Here is a 13,723-nt window from a genome sequence, read left to right as displayed (position 1 = left end):
GGGGGGGGTGTCGTTCTTTTTTTCTTTAGTATTTTTTTTTTTTTTTTTTTTTTTTTTTTTTTTTTTGGTGGTTTGTTTATTATTTGGGTTGGGTTTTTTTTTTTTTTTTTTTTTGGTTTTTTTTGTTTTGGTTAAGACTGTTAAAAAATAGCATTTTAAAAGTTTAGTAAAAATTATGTTAAAACTACAACTATTAATACAAATGCAGATTAAAACGTTATTTTCTTTAATTTTGTAATCTGTCACCATGGCAACCAGGACGCATAGCAACAAAACTTATTGATATACGCTTCTGGTCATCTGATGTCAAAACATAACGTTGTGAAAGGCTTAATAAGATAGCAGGGATAATGCGTGACAGACATTCGTAGGTGAATATGGAGAATGAAAGTTCTACAAGCGGGGGAGGGGGGATACCCAAGTTGAAGTACTAATTTATTCACCATATACAGGTTTTTGATATATTGAAATATAGATCTTCTCTTTAAGATGAAAATAATTTCAAGTAATTCAAAGCGTTACTTTTTGACTACTAGGTGATTCGAAAGTGATCATTTACTGCAATTTACCATTTACCAAAATATAGAATCGTAACCAATCTGTGACCTTTGAGCACTTAAACGGAAGTAGATATTGGAGTCCCACTAAATGATATGAACGTGTGTATCCAGTTGCTTTATAAAAAGAACCAATTTTAAAACCCCTTTTCAATAATCTGTCAGAATTTTTAAATCGAAAGGGTAAAATATACAAAATGTTACCCTTTTGTCAGAACAAGAGTGCTATTTTCAGTAACATGGCTGCAGATCCCTATCCAATGAATACACCCCCGAAAAATATGCTAACGTATTTTATAGTGATGTACATTATTACACACAAAATATATTGTGGAACCGACAGCCTTGCTCCTGTCACATTTTGCATGATTTTCTCGTAGACAAACTCTTAAAAATTAATAGTTAATGAAGTTATACTTGTACATACGAAGACATCTTTTACTCGCTTTACATTTACATTTTACATCATGAAAAATAAATTCGATCTTCATTGTTTTTCTCATGATAAAATTCAATGTAAAAAACACACAGGGGAAAGTAAAAGCTTACTAAAAGCCGAATGAAACGAGTATACTTTTAAGCTTAACGTAGCCAAATGAAGCACCAACACCGTACGTGCGTAATGTCTTAGTTTTAAAATAATTCGAAATAACCCGAGTTTTACTTTCTTGTTGTGTCTATGTACGTTTTCTCAATTCTTCTACATTGTAATATGCATGCACATGTATACTAATCTTAATACTTGCAACCAAATTTTAGCAAAAACAAAACAAACAACAACAAAAAACCAAACAAACAAACCCTATCCATGCATCACAAATCTATCATACTATTAAAGAGACACAACTCTTCATCAAAACAATCGTTTTCAATCATCCTGGATTATTCCCCTTTAGTTAATGTCGAGCCTATTATGCATGTATTTTGAAAACTGTTTTAATGCCGGTTTGTTCAAAACCACACAAAGTAGCAGTATTTGTTTCCTGGTATGAAACAAAACAAAATGCGTCTTGAAATAAAGCGAGCAAATCTTCAAGAACACAATTTAGTTGGATCAAAGCATATATATATATATATATATATATATATATATATATATATATATATATCCAAATTGTGTATTTAAAAAAATCACAGTGTCCGGTATAAAATATTAAAAGAAATAGAATAATCAGTACACAAAGTTAAAAATTTAACGCAAGCGCTTTCATTTTATAATCCTCAGGCGTTGCATTTTATGCCTCGTTCACACGAAGAATTTAATTCGCATTAAACGTAAGTTAATGCGAATTAAATCTGAACCGCGTTCACACGGAGATTTTAATGCGCATTAGTTTACTTCGAATTAAAATTGACGTCGCGATTTAATGCGAATTAAATTTACTTCGCATTAGCTCCGTGTGAACGCTAAGCGAAGCTAATTCGATTAAATGTAGACGCATGCGTAATGGCCAATTTGGGTCACATGCATCATACCCATGGTCAGCTACATATATTAATGTTAGTTATGTACGAAAAACTAAGCAAAATGATAATATTCACTAAAAACATGTACAAACAGCATGTCATTAGATAATGTCAGACGTAAATCTGTGCTCTGCATAGGCATACTGAGTAATACATGTGGAAGGAATTGTTTTTAAATACGACAACAATGTTTTAAAATAGTGATAATATGATTTTCTTTTTTATATTTTTTAAAACATATGCCGCTCATTGTTAATTTTTATACCATATGACGTCACAGTAGACTTATAATACGTATTAGTAATTAAAAATTACGTCATAACAGTAGTCAGCGGAATGGTGAAAAAGACGTTCCGAAGTTTTAAAATTGGGCCCATGAAGAAACAATAGATTGTCTAGATTGAATGCTGGTTGTCGGAGGAAATAACAAGTAATTTCTTGGGAACATACAAATAAACACGACAAAAAACTCCTTATGTGTAGATCAGTTATGGATGTAGGCCTAAATTGTAAACATGTAGTATACTACATGTAAGCCTATATAGCGTTTTGAACAAAGAATTCTGTATAGATCTACACAATATTCATTAAAATATCTATAAAAATAATTTTCAATAACATAGTCTATTCTTTAATTTATTTCGCGCACCCTTTAATAGAGATGCATACGAATTTAATGCGCATTAGTTTACTTCGCATTAAATATCACCGCCGTGTGAACGCTATTTAATTCGAATTAATTTAATGCGAATTATTTTACTTCGCATCAAATTTGATGCGAAGTAAAATTTAATGCGCATCCGTGTGAACGAGGCATTAAAATGTAACGCCTGAGGATTATAAAATGAAAGCGCTTGCGTTAAATTTTTAACTTTGTGTACTGTTTATTCTATTTCTTTTAATATGTGTGTGTGTGTGTGTGTGTGTGTGTGTGTGTGTGTGTGTGTGTGTGTATTTTTATAGGATTCTGCGTCATAAGTTAATGAATTAATTTAAAACATAACTTATATTGACACATATCTCAATATCATGCCGCTTTCAGAATCGTATGTCTATTGTTTGGAAAGTGTTCAAAGTTATATTATTATCCATTTCAACGTCAGTCTGTTTCTTTGTTTTGTTTTGTTGTGTTTTGTGGTTTTGAAATGAACTTGACTTTGAGTGGTCTTTTTTACATATCAGTACAATCACAGACAATATTACTAATAATATGACAGGCAAACAAACACCAAGAACAATGGCTGTAGTCTCTCTTGCGGCTAAATTATGTGATTCTGGTGAAAGGTTCGAACTCGGGGAGGTTTGATGTGTTGTAGAACTTGAAGATATTGTTGTAGAAGTTGGTAGTCTTGTTGTGAATGACGAATTCGTAGAACCACTCAAAGTTTGGGTCTCTATCGATGATGTAGTTTTCTTATCGGGCGTTTGAATTGATAATGGCGAGGTGTGTTGCATGGTGCGATTTTCCGACGTGTTGAGTTTGCTCATAGTCGTTGTTTTCATTGATGCGGTTGGCTGGAAATTAGAAATCATTGCTGAAATGTTTGTTAAAAGTGATGATAAAATTACAGACGTTGAAGTTAGCGATGACAACGAGGACGATGTTGATAATGAAGTCGGATTTTCTGGTGTCGACTTTGTTGCGTTTACCGTAAATGAGTGTGTTCGTGTTGGCGTCTGGGTATTGCCCTCTGATGGTGTGTTTGTAGATGAATGAGATGGTGAGAGCGTTATTGATTTTGAAGCCATATCTGACGATACAGGTGTTAAAGAATTCGTTGTAGTTTGTGGTACTTGAGTTAATGGAACCAACGATGATTTGTCCGGCGACGAAAAGGTCTTAGTAGGCTTTGTATGAAATAAGTTCACTGTTGATGATCCTGCTGTGGAATGGTGAGTCAACCTTGTCAGTGTAGGTGTCGTAAAAGATGTCCGAGTAGATGACCATGGTATTGAAGTAAGCATGTGTGAAGGCACTGATGACGATAGAGTTGATAAACCTTGCGTTGTCCTGGGTTTAGATGATGTACCTACCTGTGATGTTAAATTCTTTAATTCAGTTGTACGTTTTGGTGAAGTGTTTTCTATATCTGGGGTTAAAGATAACGAAGACATTTTCTGAACTGTTGTCTTGGAGTTTATAGCAGCTGTTGTTAGCAAGGGACTAAACGTTGTCGGTAGCGCTGTTGTAGTAGTAGTAGTTGTTGTTGTTGTTTCAGGGGTGGTAGTGAATATACCTTAAAGAAAATTGACAAAGTTTGTAATTTTCATTCAAATATATTTCATGAAATTCTCATATTACAAGAGGATAAACATGTCTTACATTCTCCATTTTTTATTGTGACGCCATCTACGCCGATCACAGAGCCTAGATATCCTGCATAAGATCCTTCTAATATAACCTGTGAAGAGAAATACAGAAACTTAGAGATCCATACACACACGTACACTGATGCCGACAACTGAAGCACCAATCCAGCAGATTAAACTTACACTTTTAGCTACATGTATATCTTTAATTTCATATCGGTTAAAACATATTTGAAAGTGAGTATATCACTAACCTGAAAATAGCGTGACTCCTTTAGGGTAAACTTGACTTCCTTCCAGCCAGGCGGTCTTCTAAATGCTGCCTCGTGTAGTAAGACGAGTTCCATTGATGGTAGCAATTTCTGGTAGATGGATAACGTACCACTTGAAGTACTCGGCAAGTACAAATAAAAACTCAAACAGGCGCCGCCAACGTTCTCCAAAACAGGCGAGACAATTTGAGCTGCGTCTCCATTTTCACCCATATCCCAGTTAGTTAAAAGCAAATATTTACCTGTTGAAGAAAGTAATACAGGTGTCATATTATCAATTCTAAATTGATCAGATAAATTCTAAATTAGTACTAGACTACTAGCTCTTGCCTTGGTTATTGGACATATCTCCAGGTATTAACATAAATTAGTACCAATCTAATTAAGATTAGATCTTCCATCCGCTGCCCAGTTTTCGATACGTCGCGCGACGTATGGAAGATCTAATTTTAATTAGATTGAATTAGTACTAGACTACTAGTTCTTGCCTTGGTTATTGGACATATCTCCAGATATTAACATAAATTAGTACTAGACTACTAGTTCTTGTCTTGGTTATTGGACATATCTCCAGATATTAATATAAAATTAGTACTAGACTACTAGTTCTTGCCTTGGTTATTGGACATATCTCCAGGTATTAACATTTTTTCTTTATAATAATAAGACTCGGAAGTAATGTTCCAGCCAACGGTATTTCCTAGAGAAGGAAGGAGCTCCCAGCCACATGAACCCGATTCGAAGTCGCAGCCAACAGGAAGTGCTCGGAAGGGTGGCATGGTTGTTGGAGGTAAGGTTGTTGTCGTTATAATCGATGCTAATACGTAATTAAATGTCAAATTACCGTGTTGATAAATATACTGTGAAATAAAATTAAAAACAAATTCTATTCATTGAATCATTAGAATTTCGATTTCAACATAATTTTGTTATTGAGACAATTTTGTGAAAAAAAAAGCATTTTAAGTTATACATGAAAAATGATACCGATATCACACGCACAGTGACACACACATACTTATACCTACAAAATTCTATGTCATCCACAGCTAAGTCACTACCATAAAATAAACGTGCCGAGGCCTCCAAACGTATCTACCAAGAATAAAAGATATTCATTTTCTTTAGTAGTGTACTAATTAGACGTATTCAGAAATATTATAAACAAGGCTTTTATTGCTTTTTTAAAGGGGTTTTACCGTTTATACAATACGGATAAACCTGGTCATTTCGTGCAGTTATGTTTCATATGCAAAATATTTTTATTATGTTCGACATACATTGTTTCTATCATCTAGAATATTTCATTCGAATGCAGCAGACGCGGAAAATGTAAATTGTCATCTAGTAAATTCCCATTTAAACTTAAGTATGCTTCGCGCTTCCAGGGTGTCGAAGGCAATAAGCAATTGGCTTCGGCAACAGCAATGTTTTATGCCCTTTTGATTTTGAAAAAAAGGGGGCATATTATTTTGCACCTGTCGGTACCAAGTCATGTCCGCTCAATATCTGAAAAATCCATTGCTTGATAGATACCAATTGTGGCACAGTGCTTGCCCCTAGAAAGTAAATAACCCCTATTGATTTTCAGGTCATATGGTCAAGGGTCAGTCTGTTGGTCTGTAGACCAAGTCTTGTCCACTCAATATATGAAGAACCCCTTGCTTGACAGTTACCAAACTTGGGGATACAGTGGTTGCCCTTAGAAAGTAGATGACCTCCATTTTCAGATCAAGGGTCAAACTAGAAATAGTATTGTACGCTCATTATCTTTTGAATGCTTTTCTTGGTGCACTGATGTAGATCATCCGTATCGATTTTGAGATCAGAAAGTCAAGGGTCAAACTGGATATAATGAAATATTGTCCGCATAATATCTTGAGAGACATTTGTTTGACAGACATAAAACTTGATAAACGGGCTGCATCTTCTAAGAAGATGACCCCAATTGATTTTGAGTTCAAAGGTCAAGGTCAAATTGGACATAGTAAGCTATTTTCTGCTCACTATCTTGAGAATCACTTGCTCGACATACATTAAGCTTGGTTCACTGGTTCTACATAAGGAGTAGATTATTTCTATTGATTTTAAGGTCGCAAGGTCATTGGTCAAACTTCTCTTGACATAATGTATTGTCCGCTTGCTGTGCTTGACGGTTACCAAACTTGATACAGTGGTTACACCTTGAAAGTAGATAGCCCTTATTGTTTTTATCAGGTCACAAAGTAAAAAATTAAGCATCAAACTGGACATAGTGATTATTTTCTGCTCAATATCTTGCCTGACAGATATCAAACTTTGTTCACTAGTTCTACCAAAGGAGAAGATGGCCCGTATCGATTTTGAGATCACAAAGCCAAAGTTCAAGGGTCAAACTGGACATGATACGATAAAGTCCACTCAATATCTTGAGAACCATTTTATTGACAGACATCAAACTTGGTACACTGGTGCCCCCAAAAGAGTAAATGGTGTCCTTGGTTTTCAGATCGCAAGTTCAAATGTCATGATTCGAATGACTAGTTATTTTGAAATGTCTGCTCAGTATCTTGAAAGTATGGTTTCCATAGGGCACTTACTAGAAGATACGAGATTCGTATTTTTCACTATCACAACAGACATTCTAAAAGAAAAGTGTATTCTTTTTCAATATAGCTACACAGAGGTGTACATGTTTCTAAAACATTTCTCGTTTTATCCATACTTTGAGGAATGCTCTAAACCAGTTGATTCGTTGTAGTTTTATTTCACCAAGATTTCCTTAATGCTGGTCATGAGCCAATTTTGTGCTTATGTGGTTGGTACCTTTGTCATTTGAATGCAAATTGCATTTTCCTTTAATATACTATTTCATGGGGGCGAATTGTGTTTTCCCCTAATTTAGTTATGTGGTGCAATTGTTAATTAATTTGTGCACCATTGGTGCTTTGGATTGTTATCTTGAGCTGCAGAATTAGTGTATGGTGGATGGGTCATTTGAGTCTGTCCCATAACCCATTTGGTATAATTTTGTATAGAAGCTGTCTCCAGATGCCCCCCCCCCCCCAAGCTCCCTAGGATCAAGATGATATTTCTATTACTGCTAGTATATTCATTTATCCTAGGCTGCCATTTTATCATCAACGGGGCATACATTGTGTTATATTTGTACTTTCTCCAATGTATTATTAAATAGCCATTACAAGCACCCCAAACATATTGGAGACTTGTTTTTACTCTATTGTATTTAGAGACATTCTTCACCTTGTTAAAGGTTCGTCTGAGCTGTTGTCTATTTCAAGGTAGTCACGAAATAAATGATATTTACCATGAACTCTCCCCGAGGTAATCTGACTTTGGCTTGAATCCATTCGGATCCTTGTCGTCCTTCTTTTCTCCAAAGTTCAGTCTTTGTACCATCATCATCGACTTTGTTTACAGTTAAATTACCGATACCAATTCCATTCATAAAATACCAAAACGACATTTGTAAATCTGAAAAATAAAAACGCTGTCAAACATCGAAAAATGTTCAACTAATCTTAAGAGAGTGAAAATCAAATTTAGACTCTTAAATTACCGGAAGTTGCATCAAGGTTTGTCTCGACAATAGCTTTCAAGGAAGCATTACGACCAGCGTCTAATCCTCTAATAAAAATGTAGCTACCATTTCCATCTGTAAAATAGAATGTTTCACAAAACTATGATTATTGATCGTGGGCCGGGGATTATCATGAAAGGCGAAGATAACAAACAATCTCATAACTCCTTTAAGGAATACAAAATACAGAGTTGAGCAGACACGGACCCTTGGATATACCAGAGGTGGGATCAGGTGCAAAGGAGGAGTATGCATTCCCTGTCGACCGGTCACACACGCCGTGAGACATTTATCTGTGTCAGATAAACGGAGTAATCCCTAGTCAAAATCAGTGTGTAAAGAACGGCCTAACAATTGGTAAGAAACACTTCAGAAAGTATCTGATCCAATGACAGGTTGTATTGGCAAAGTAGATTGCGATAACGGCCATAGAATTTGTGAAATGCTGACTTTAAACGAGACTGTTGAAACCCCATTACCTTCAATTTGTTTCTCATTAGCCTGGCTCAATTTAGAAAGGAATCATACGCAGAACAAGCTCTTGCGCATCGAATCAGTTGAAGGTCATAAACACCATATGCAGGTGATAATGGAATATTCCATGTTCCATGGAAGAGAGCAGGGCAGGAACCTTTAGACATACAAATCAGACGTAGGAAGTGGGGCTGGATTGGACACACCCTAAGGAAGCCACCTTCCAGCACCACACGCCAGGCCCTGACCTGGAACCCGCAGGGCAAGAGAAAGAGGGGACGTCCAAGAAACACCTGGAGGCGGGACTCAGAAGTAGAATTAAAAGCGCAGGACATGACCTGGCACGGCGCCGCAAAAGCAGCCCTGAATCGTGTTCGTTGGAGGACTGTCGTCGATGACCTATTATCCTCACGGAACGACAGACCTAAGTAAGTAAGTAATGGGATATTGCTACATAAATAAGGGAAGTTGGTGTTACAGTTATCATTGATATGTGAAATAACAAACCCTCGATTTGATTGTGACATAGGTCGTACGACATGAATCTCACCACTGCTACATTTTATCTTGTAATCTGAGTATACTTTTTATTTACATTTCGTTGTGTGGTCGCCATCTGGTCCCGAGGATCTGTCTCGAGTTGGACCGTGCCCAAGATGCCATTCGAAGTTTCCTGAGTTATTCTGAGGTCGCCATTGACACCAACCATCATCGAATGCACATGATGAGGGTGGTACTAAAACAGATTATAACTTATGGTATCATTATTGCTGGAATTTTTTTTTAGAACTCTGGGCCCAGTTTAATGAAGGTTAATTAACTTCATTATCTCCTACATTTATATGGATTAAACTTTTTAAAAAAAAAACTAACTTTTATGCATCTGGGCTCAGATTCAAATACGTTTGATGGGTCTCATGTTTAATAATATGAATACATGTATATAAGTACACAAAATACACGATTAATTTTATCGTACACCGATAGAAAGTCGAGGTTGCTGTGACACTGGGTTAATATACTTATCTGATTAATGTTTACTACTTTTTTTTTTATCTTTTGACGTAATGAAAATGATTGCGATGAAATTGATTGCTTCAGATTAACATATACATGTAATGGTAAGAACTATTAACCAAAACTAGTCGCCAGAACGTGTAGACCACGGAAAAGAATTCGTTAATTCTTGAAAATAAAACGATTTATATTGTATACTTTAATTCCAAATTGCATACGCTAAATCGGAGTCTGCATTTGTGGACAATTTACTAGAGGTTGGGTTTTTTGCCACTGAACCACAAAAGACTTGAACAGATTTATATTCAAAAGAAGACTTGGTAACCTCCATCAATATTGTACATGGGTAGATAAACAGTTTCTTCAGACATCCTTGACATCAAAATCTTCCTCCAGATAGATATCAATAACTTTGACACGTTAAATAACCTTGTTATTGAGTAAGACGATGACTTACTTAGTACCTGTACATTTTGTGTATAGTTCAAGAGAAGTTCATTCATAAATCGTGTGCATTTCAAATGTATTTACTAGTGTGTTTCTGAGGATGTTTTTTATCAACATAGTAATGTACTTCAAATGTTACTGTAAGTAGAGTTGGCGATTAAAAATCTATTGAATTACATGCACTAAAAGGCATACGTTAAGGATATTTCTTATCTCGCTAGGTATTTAATGTTGCAAAATTAATCAAATGGAGTGGGGAAAAACATTGATCGGATATCGTATTTTTTTAATTATTCAAACACAAATGTCATTTGTGTTATACAAGGTGTCATTTTAAAATAAAAACATCGGATAGCGATATTTTCAAACAAATACAGTATCTAAATGGTAAGGATTAAATATAATTTGAACTGGGTCAAGCACAGACGATAAAAAGAATAAATATATTTTAATGTTTGAATACGCACGCGTGCGCGTATTTAGTTGGTGTAAATTTCCTATGATCAAATGATGTAGATATCTTTGATTTAAAGAAAGACACGGGATTGTTTCTGATCATCACAGACAGCCAAAACTGTCTGTCAAAATCCGAAGTAGGCCGATGGTCTGTTCATTTTCTTGGCATCCATCATTTTTGCAAGTGACGCTTCAAAAGTTGACGATTGGCGTTCGGTAAATGCCGACAGAGAAAACAAAAACGTTGGAACAATCAGGAAATTTATTACAAGGATATCGAACTTTGACTTGCAAAAAAGCTTCCACAATGCACAATATTTTATTTGTTTTTTATCTCTCACGGAAAATGAACTCGTGGACAACTTTTGTACATACCTCCAGGAGTCATTACTTGACATACATTGAAGAATGCTTTTGTTGCTACTATCCATTGAAGGAAAATTTTAAACTGCAACATCCCAGAACCCGGATGTAAAATGGTACAGCCCTATGATGTTTGAGATATGAGATGCAGTTCATGCATATGAGTGCTCACAACTCTCAAAACTCTTGGGCACAGGGTACTAATTAGGATTCGTTTTTACCACTGGACCACAAAATATTTAATAAAACGACCAAATTTGTACAGAACAGCTTCAGTCCTAATACTTGGATATGATAAAGATTCTCTTCAAATACCCTTGACATGAAAATATCTCGTCACAATTTTCAATGAATTATTTACCTTTAAGAAGTTTATTACCGTGACGTATGACTTATAAATATAGTTCAAGAGAAGTTCATACATGTACATGAAACATTATGCAAGTTGTCGTGAACATGATAAAATGGCCTTGTGCTTTGCGACGACTTTTTATACCCTTAAGATACCCGTTATCACTTTAACCTTGGGTGATGATTGAAAAATCGACTTCATTACTCAAATTGTACTGCAAGAGTCCCCGTTTATCACACAAACTTTTTACTAGTATTTGTCAAGTCATTCAAGTGGAGTGGTAAAAATTAAGATCGATGGAAAATATACCTTACGTATCATGCAAATTGCAATTTCATGACAGAAATTGTCAAAAAATATAGTATATAGATTGTTTAAGGAATAACTTTGATTTGAATTAAGTGAAGTACACATTGAAAGCAATGTGTTGGATTAGCTTGTCAAATACATAAAGGAAGATTAGAGTATATTCAGTTATGATTCAAATGCATGAAGAAATGTTGTAGATTATTCTGTTATTTTAATCAAATTAAAAATACACATTTTGTACATGAACATAAAGGCCTAGTGAAGAAATGCGGTATAGGTGTGGACACAGCAATCGAATGGCTCGTGTATCTGCAATTTATCTTAAAATATAAAATTAATTCCTGGATGATTTATTTTATCCGAACGTAACAGTCTTCTAATGCAATGCTACAAGATGAAACATATTCTTTTATCCATTTTTATATCGGAAAACTTCAGGTTCACTCCCTAGTTGGTCAAATTTCGTAAGGTCATTTCATTGATAAAATTTTATTACTGAGTTGTAACTTGATTCAAACATTTAGGTTTATCGAATTAATGGGTGATATGAATAGGTAAACCTGTGAATTCATTTATAAACGTAAATATTTCTATCATAAATCAATAGTATTTGACGTCAAAAAGGTTGTATATTATTCAACACAATACATAGTTAAATTTTGTCCGCAATTAAATTGACAGGACAGTTGGCGACTTACAGTACTATGCTATGAGTGTATTCTTTACCCTATAGAGGGATTTTCTACCAAAGAGCAACTATATTCAGAAATCGGAGTTTAACCGGAAATCGTGTATTTTGATTTGATTAAAATATCTCCGCTTGATAGGAGTAGCTGATTGACATGCATGGAGAAAACCCTTACCAGATGCCACTCTGCCAAGTAGTATCACCACCAACCACAGCGATAATTTACGTTTCCACATCCCAGAAGATGAATTATAATTTGTAAGAATCCCTGCTGTTTGTTCAACAGGAGCCTGATAAATAAGTTATCACATCAGTGTTTGAGTATTTGTTTAGTTAGATAACGAGGAGTAATCCTGAGGAGTGCCTTGTAAGGGTGGCTGTTTCAACAGAACATACACCGTTCCGTCTTGTCACTGCCACGTTATCCACAATGAAGTGCTAGTCCTAGAACCTTATCGTCAGGGGTTTTAAAGAAACAGCGCTCCTGACTGAAGGAGAACTGGATTAATACGGGAAACACCTGTACAATTCACTAGTAAATGATAACTGTGTTTAATTTTCTTAGTTTGTATTTTATTCAATTTATGAAATTTTCTTTGCATCTTGTTTGCTATTTTGGCATTAATGAAGGAAATGTACTGTAATGTTTATTATAATTTTTAACGAATTGATAAATTTGATAGAAACCTATCTCAACCGTATATGTTATCTTGTCGTGACATCATGCCAGTCTTAAAGCTATATCAAACAGTACTTTGTGTTCGATGTTAAAAACCAGACCAACATTTTGTCAGTATGATAAAGTATGAAAAATAATAAGATTTGACAATTTCGATAAATTATATACGGGTATTAATGGAGTACTGGTCTACTCAATGTAAGGACAAAACGATGATTTTCTTATGAAAGAATGACGTTTATGGTGGATGTGTGCAAGCGCGCGAGAAAAATATTAGTTGTAACACCATGGGAGATTATAGTTTTTACAGTATGTAGTCGTACTGATGGTTACTCATGGTACTGATGTTAAACATGAAATTCAACTCCCCCTCCATTGCTCAAAGTGGTTCTCTCTACCCTGTATCCGTCTGTCTTTCATCGCTGAATGAATCCCGCCAACAGCCTGCAGGCCGGCCGTCCATGTAATTGTTGACTTTCGAATTGGAATAGGAAATTACCTTGATTACTTTTAAATCCGATTGATTAAATTGCATAAGATGTATAACTTACATAGCTTGATAGAAAACACCATTATTATTTATTATTATTATTACTTTGCCCCGTGGGGATCCGGATTAGAATGGGTCCTCAGTACCCCTTACTTGTCATAAGAGGCAACTAAATTGGGCGGTCCTTCGGATGAGACCGCAAAAACCGAGGTCCCATGTCACAACAGGTGTGGCACAATAAAGATCCCTCCCTGCTCAAAGG

The 13,723-nt window shown here is 35.3% G+C and overlaps 1 protein-coding gene across 1 annotated transcript; it reads right to left on the bottom strand.

Moving 5' to 3' along the window:
- Positions 1 to 69: 69 nt before the first annotated feature.
- On the bottom strand, positions 70 to 12,584 carry LOC125651150 (MAM and LDL-receptor class A domain-containing protein 1-like; the record flags this gene model as incomplete). Its single annotated transcript, XM_056164543.1, has 10 exons — positions 12,468 to 12,584; positions 9,256 to 9,396; positions 8,166 to 8,261; positions 7,914 to 8,080; positions 5,635 to 5,701; positions 5,220 to 5,423; positions 4,589 to 4,848; positions 4,348 to 4,426; positions 3,161 to 4,261; positions 70 to 122 (listed from the first exon to the last, which is right to left on the bottom strand). Coding segments are annotated over exons 1-10 (2,229 nt in total), but the record flags the coding sequence as incomplete, so codon positions are not given.
- Between the last annotated feature and the right edge of the window lie 1,139 nt (positions 12,585 to 13,723).

Source organism: Ostrea edulis, chromosome 5 (genome assembly GCF_947568905.1).
Source record: "Ostrea edulis chromosome 5, xbOstEdul1.1, whole genome shotgun sequence".
NCBI lineage: Eukaryota > Metazoa > Mollusca > Bivalvia > Ostreida > Ostreidae > Ostrea > Ostrea edulis.
This window is presented reverse-complemented; position numbering and strand designations above follow the sequence as displayed.